Source organism: Colius striatus, chromosome 3 (genome assembly GCF_028858725.1).
Source record: "Colius striatus isolate bColStr4 chromosome 3, bColStr4.1.hap1, whole genome shotgun sequence".
NCBI lineage: Eukaryota > Metazoa > Chordata > Aves > Coliiformes > Coliidae > Colius > Colius striatus.
This window is the reverse complement of record NC_084761.1, coordinates 9949619-9956955: the sequence shown is the minus strand read 5'-3', so window position 1 is coordinate 9956955 and position 7337 is coordinate 9949619. Positions and strand designations below refer to the sequence as shown.

General features: G+C 42.9%; 1 protein-coding gene across 1 annotated transcript; it reads right to left on the bottom strand.

The window, feature by feature from the left end:
* Nucleotides 1–2719: 2719 nt before the first annotated feature.
* Nucleotides 2720–7337, bottom strand: LDAF1 (lipid droplet assembly factor 1). Its single transcript, XM_061992024.1, has 5 exons — nt 7156–7337; nt 6447–6567; nt 5353–5521; nt 4820–4958; nt 2720–3600 (listed from the first exon to the last, which is right to left on the bottom strand). Exons 1-5 carry the CDS (start codon nt 7335–7337, stop codon nt 3510–3512), a joined length of 702 nt encoding a protein of 233 aa, XP_061848008.1. The 3' UTR covers nt 2720–3509.

The window sequence follows — 7337 nt, the reverse complement described above, 5'->3', positions numbered from 1 at the left end:
CCTTCAGGAAAAATTGGTCCCCATCAGCAGCTTGAAGATACTGATTACTCAAGCTGAAATAATAAGGCTGCTGACGTACAGGGGCTCCTCAGAAAGCTCCTGCTCTCAGCAGAGGCTGTTGATGCAGGTTGAAAAACAGCTCTGCTCCCTGCACCACCAGCAGGCAGAAGTGATGCAGGGATGTAATGAGGCAGTGCCTGTCACTGAGCTGGCAGCAGAGTGCTGGAAATAGGCTTGCAGAGAAAGCAGAATTTCATTTTAGTGCTAACAGCAGTGAACAGGATCCACTGATAACTAAGTAATGAAGTTGTAGCCAGAACTGAGAGCACATTTTGCTTTTGGGTCTAATTGAGCATAAATACCTAATTTATGTGAAGACCCAGGTTAACCTGAAGTCAAGCCTGCAGCAACATTTACAAGAGTAGATTGGGGTTAATATCTTTTTAGGATAATCTTGCTTCAGAATCTAAAGTGAAAAGGCATCAGCTATGGGAGTAAATCTGCAGAAAGCTCATGTTTTCTGGCTGTGCCTGTGAAGTTGCAGCACAGATGATAAACAGTATCATTATTTTTCTCTTGTGAAGTGCTGTTTCAATTTCAATCCATTTTGGTCCCAAGCACAGTAACGGAATTACATGTGTTTAATTTTAGACAGGTTTATAGAAGAGGAGATAAGGGATTTATTTTCAAGGTGTATTTGAAATTTGAGCAGTTGGGCATGGAAAAAAAGGCAAAACACTGGAAATGCTGAATAAAGGAGTTGGTGACTGTTATAATCATCACCCTAATCTCTGTCTTATTTCCCTCATCAGCATTAGTCTGCTCCTAGCAGCTAGTAAATTCCTAGATTGAAAGTATTAGAAAAACTGATGGGAGTTTAGACTCAAACTGTTATGCTGATGATGGGGGCCAGCAGGCTGGTGAAAAGCAGGAAAGATTCTGTAATGATTAGAATGCTATTTTAAGGCTCACTTTTTCCTAGTCATAAAGACTTCTAGCACTTAAAGCAGTTCTTATTTCAGTACTTCACAGTTCTTAAAAGCAGGTACCAGTCCATTTGCACAAGGGATAATGTATTCCATTTACCAGCCCATGTAAATGCCTCCTTCACCTCATGCCCTCAACATACTACCTACCTTGAGTCTCTTCAGTTGAAAATGTCAGTTTTTTGTAGTCTGGTGTGGGCACTGGGGACTTGCTTTTAGCTTTGTTGTGGGTCTAGCCCCAGCCAGCAACTAAGCCCCCCACAGCTGCTCCCTCCCTGCCCCTCGCCGTGGGATGGGGAGGAGAATTATGGGGGGAAAAAAAAGTGCAACTTGGTGTTGTGATAAGATCAGTTTAATGACTCAAATTTGATATTATAATAAGATGGGTATTTGTAATGATAAGGGATGTAACAAGGAGACAGAAATGTGATGTACGAGGACAAGTGATGTATGATGCCTTTGCTCACTGATGCCTGAGCAGCAATCTGTACCTCTTTAACCACCTCTCCAGGTTTCTATACTGGGCATGACAGTCTAGGGTATGGAATAGCCTTGGGGCTAGCTCAGGTCAGCTGTCCTGTCCCTGCTCCCTCCCAGCTCCCTGTGCACCTCCTCAATAGCAGAGTGTGGGGAACCGAAAAGTCCTTCCTTTAGCATAAGCACTACTAACAACCCAAACAGCAGTGTTTGCAGCATCACTCTCATACTCCATCCAAACCACAGCCCTGTACTACTAGGGAGAAAATTCACTCTATCCCAGCTGAAACCAGGATGAGGTTGTATTACCTACAGCTGTGCTGTGCCTCACTCCAGGCTGCCACACAATTATGAAGAACAGTAATTTCTGCCCCCTCCCTGATCCTCATCTGCTGTGAACTAGCAAAGCTCTCCTGCAATTGACACAGCAACTGCAGGTTTGATCCTTAAGTGGGGAGGACACCAGCAATGTAGAGAAAGCCATGTACATGTATTCATGTTAAATGTGTTCCATATTTCAGATGAATTTCTCCAGGCTGGGTCCTGTAAACAGTATCACAGCACTAGCTTTTCTTACAAAGAGCAAGTGCTTTTCCTGGGGATTTTTTTCCCCCCCTTCCTACCACTTTTATACTACTGTCACCTGGAAGTTAAACCAATCTGGTTTGGCTAAAGCTTTGAAGCTGAACAAACATTTTATCTACTTAGTAAATGATGAATGAAAGCTCCTGTTATGGTCTGCATTCTGTAAAGCCTTCCCATTTAACTGGAATTTAGTAAAGACCAGAGCACTTTATGAATGAGCATCAGCTCCCATCTGTCTCCTGCCAACAGTAACACGTGAGTAGGGCTAAGGATGATTTCACTCCACTGCTGAAGTGCAAGGCCAGTTTATCATTGCAGCTGAAAAATATTGTTGACCATTAATGGCCACAGGATGCCTCAGGTAAGCTTCAACTGCAGTGTGGTATCAGACAGCATATTGATTCATGCAAAACTGAAGTACTGGAGAGTTAAGGACATGGGGGTTGGACTAGATGATCTCTAAAGGTCCTTTCCAACCCCTACCATTCTATGATAAATTAGTGTATTTTCTTCACATGCATGTGAAGGGGAATAATCTGCATCTTGTGTCTCAGCAATATTAGACAGACACATTAACTGAGGAGAAGAATTCAGCTCCAAATGTAGCCTTCCTAGAAAAAATCTGGAAAAGCTGTTTTCACTGTAGAATAAACAGACTAAACAAGACAACCTGGTTAAACAAACAGCACTTTATTAAACTAATATAGTTAGATACTCAATGCTTAAAAACATCACAGCATTTGCAAAAATGAACACAAGTTTAAATCACATACCAGAAGTTACAGCTGAGAAGCAAAATAGGCAACTTAAATACCTAAACAAATGTGACAAAATGCAAAACCTACCTGCACACCATTGGCAAAGCAATGGGAACAAGGAAATATCCCTTCAGTATAATGCAACATCCAAAGGTATGTAAATACTTGTACCATGACCTAACTTGTGACAAAACCCCATTTTCTTGGTAAAATAAATAAAAAGCAATAGTGAGGTGTGCTCATACTATTTTAACAAAGGCTGTTAAGGCTTAAAAATCAGTTTTAACATTCAAAACACACTGCTGGTGTTCTGAGCTTTGATACTCCTGCATCAAAATGACCAACTGCTGCTTACAACTTTCAGAAGATACTACACCCAGAAGTCCAGTAAATGGGAAATCAAACACCTGCCTAGTCTTTCTGTCACCTACTTGTCACTGACTTAATAGCAGCAGTTATTGCTATACCCCTTTACCAAATTCTGTGGAACGTTCCATCCTCCACACAGGCTGAATATCACAATGCACTTCTGCTCAATTGTTTTGTGTTACTTTTGCAGTGACAATATAAGATGCATCTTGGTTTTTTCCAGTCCCCATAAGGAGTGTACAAAGGCTGAATGCTCAGCAAGTGAACAGTTACATTGCAAAGGTCGGAGTAGTACAATTAAGTGCCTATGAAGGAAGTGGGGCGGAAAACCCACTTATTCACTCTTTCCATTATTGGCAGAAAGACCCAAGACATGACTCTTCTGTGGCAAACTTCCATTAACTTCTTGCTGCTTTACCTGTGCCCTGTATATAGGAGAAAAGTAAAGTCTTACAGTCTGTTCCTCTGTAATATTATTAGTGTCTTTTAACTTTTTGCTCAAAAAGCTGAGCAACACAAGATGTAAACCTGAGACACTTGGAACACCCACTGCTCATCTACCAGAACTGCTCTCAAAAGACACAAACATAAAAAGAGCAGATATCATCTGTTTTTATGTCAAAGCTGTAAGTCAAATGACTAGTCTGTAGGTTGGGTTGTGTATTCAGATATGCTATGGGGGAAAAAGAAGTCTTTTCTGGAATTGGTGGGCAATGTTATGGGAGCATATCCTCGAACAAATGCAAGCACACTGGCTGATGTACCATGGCCATACCATCCCAATGGCATCACAGGCTCCAGTGGTAAGTCTGTGTGTCCTTGACAGCCATGCAAGAAGCACAGCTCTGATGAAGCAGCAAACTGAGAAGGTCTAAGAGAGTACAGCTGTAATTTTTCTTGCTCTTCCCTATGCTTAAGGAGTGATTATTATTACTGATTCCCTGGTAGATGTTTGAGAGGGCAATAGGTGGCACTCCAGCACAACTCGCTAGTGCCTCTCACTCCTAGCCAGAGGCTTGGTAAAAGCATGGATAAGGCAATGCTGACTGAAACAGCCTTCCAACCCTGAAATACCAGGGGACATGACTGGCAAGCCCCACGTGTGCAGCAGCATCCAGCAAACCCTGTAATTTTTATTTTGGTCACATTGTCCCTTTTGAGTACCCCTCTGCCTATCCCCAATCTACAACTCATTTTGGTCCTTTACTCTGCAAATGCAGGTAAGCAGAGACAGCTGGGTCACTATGCAGAGAGAACTGCAGAAGGTTCATCCTCTAGGCAGAGTCTCCTTTGGAAGTGTGTTTTCATGACATTTAAACCAGAAAGTAACCTGAGCAGGACAAAGCTGTATTTTATTGCTTGACATCTGTTGTGTTACCACATGCACATTTCAAGACTATTTACTTTTCCTCTTCCCTAAACAGGAAGGGGGGCATGTATTAACTCTCATTAACATACATACTGATGACTAGACATTTCCATGCTGCATTGGAAACCACTTGGGCAGCCAAAGGTACTGTAGCCACCCAGAAACATCTGTTAAACTGAGCAACAGTGGCTCATTTAGAATAAATTAATTAATCACTGCAACAGTGCGGCTGCAGAGTTTAAAATCCAACCACGGATCAAGACACCACCACTCACCTTGAAGCATACCAGTAGTTGACCAGAGTTGAAAGAACAATGTAACCAACGCTCAGGACTCCAGAAGCTCCCAGTGAAAGTGCCCCCAGGCCACACAGCACACAGAAGAGGGCTATGCCACCTACAGCTATTACAACACCTAAAGAAAGAACAGCAGTGTGTTGTTTAAATGAGTTTATACCCAATAAAAACTAGAAGAGCTGACATTGTACCACAAACCCAGTTTCATATCACTTGGGAAAGCAGGCTTCTGCAATCAACAGCCTCTATAAAAGCTACATATGGTCAAGATAACTGCTTTAGGCATATCCTGATGCCTGAGATTAGAAAGGGAAACAGGATTTCCCCTGTATAGACTACTGCACTTAAGCAGATTACTGTTCTTGTGTTAAGAGTTTCACTACTTCTGAGACCTGAGGAGTACGTAGAGAAACCCTCAACTGCTTAAACTGGGAACTCCAGAAGGAAGAAGAAAAGGAAAAAGACATCATGCCTTAAAAGGGATTAAGCAGATACATGCATGTGTACAATACCTTCCACGACTACCACGCCAACACAGGCCATTATGGCTGTTATAACAATAAAAATGAGGAAGAATGCCATAGGAATAGCAGACACTGCAATAAACATCAGGAGTGACAAGGCAACGAAAGGATGGTCATCTAAATATTGGCCAACACGAGAGTTCATAAATTCAACGACCTGTGGATGAAAGAAAAACGTTTCAGGTTTTGTTTTTACCTTGTCATGGATAACCTCTGGAGATCACTGCTCCTTTTAGTGAGCTACAGGCAGCATCTTTTTGTACTCTGCAGCTTGAATAGAGAGCAGCTGTTGCCTCTACTTCAAAAGCATGAGGACTTATTGCAAATTTAGCTAACTTCAGAGCAAATATAATTCTACCAACAACAGACACATTTCTCTTGGACCTCCCAGTTCCATTCTTGCAGAAATTTAAAAAAAGAATAACAAAAATAGGAAACAAGTGAAAAAAAACCCCAAACCACAGCTGAGCTGCACAGATTTCACTGGGGTCTCCACAGCTGTGAATTTGATCCAGAGAACTGTTTGTTACAAAAAAAAGATATTTCCACTTATAAAACTTAAGATTTTTCTGCTTTCCATGCCTCAGTAATATCTGCAACCTGCTCATTTATTGAGCACAAGTAGAGTGCAGCTGTGTCTGCATCACAAAGGTGTTAGGGTGTGATGTTCCTGGTAGGAAAAAAAACCCCTTTGCAGTCATACCTACACAGTGGCATTTTACTGTAGCAGAGACATTTTTCCCTCCCATTAAGGAAATATGTACTGTAGTTTTACTTCTTTTTTCCCATAGCAGCACAACCATTTTGGTAACATGTTACTCTACTAACTCCAATGGTTATACCAGTAAAACACAGAAATGCAGAAGAGGCTTCCCTTTTTCTTGACTGCTGATGATGTGGGAGGACAGCATTTCCCATAGGCTCCTCCATGTTCCCTTAAAAAAACAAGGTAGGGCCAATTTCCACCACCCTCCTGCCAGAGTTTTGAAACTGCATTTCTATAAACTGGGGTGTGGCATTCCAAGAGTTACGAAAGGAGTCTCTTTATAAACATAGAATGTAAAATTACAATCCAGACCCACATTTGGGTTGCTGCAGATGGACTGCACCACAGAGTGCCATTGCTTCCGCAGCTCCTGCATCTCTTCAGACGTGTTGTAACAACCCTCAGCCGCGGATCGTGAAGCTTCCCAACAACCAGTTCTCACTCAAACATCCAGTTTTCCTTGAAATTAAAGTACAATTAGTTAACAGGCTCATACAGATGTCTTTTTAAAGGAAATATAGAGTGTAGATTTCAGAGTCTAAACCATTACTTATACAAAAGTATGTCTACCACGGGGGGCTTGTCCCTGAAAGCTCTTCTGCAACTCCCAAAGTCAAGATGCAAGGTGACTTTCACCTTCCACCTTTACAACATTAGCCCCATATATCAACTGTAAGGGTACTGAATTACCAATGAAAAGGTCAATTCTAACTAGCCACATGGGCAGTTTATTGCTGCTAGTGCTGGAAACCTGTAACACACTAATGAGACTTGTTTTTCTGTGAGTAGTCTCACACTCAGAGCTGAAACCATCCCCTGTAGAGCTTCAAAACTCTGCCTACAAAGGCAAAATGTCTTCAAACGCTCTGAACACATTTGTGACAGTTCAAAGGCATCATGAGCTCAAAAAAGCCCTCCCGTGAAAACTGAATCTGTAGTTGCTGGGGAACCCTTACCAGTGGAAGGCTAAAAGGCGTGTTTTCCTGCTTGTAAACCCAGCCGCTGTGCCAATATCCCTGTTTTACACTCTGCCTGCGTCCACGGTCCGTGCGTTTGTTCGGACCGCGTTCTCGCCCCGCAGCGCCGGCGCGGCCGGGAAGCGGAGCCCCGGCCGGGGCCGCCGCCGCCCCGCGTCCGCTCGCCCTGCGCCGGGCAGCGCCCGAGCCCCAGGCGTTGCCCTTCTCACGCCGCCGCCCGCACCGGCCAT

Coding starts and splice junctions, on each gene's coding strand:
- LDAF1 (XM_061992024.1), bottom strand. CDS start 7,337: ATGGCCGGTGCGGGCGGCGGCGTGAGAAGGGCAACGCCTGGGGCTCGG. Junction 5,522..6,446: donor CCATCTGCAGCAACCCAAAT/GTGGGTCTGGAT, acceptor TTTCATCCACAG/GTCGTTGAATTTATGAACTC. Junction 3,601..4,819: donor AACTACTGGTATGCTTCAAG/GTGAGTGGTGGT, acceptor TCCTATATACAG/GGCACAGGTAAAGCAGCAAG.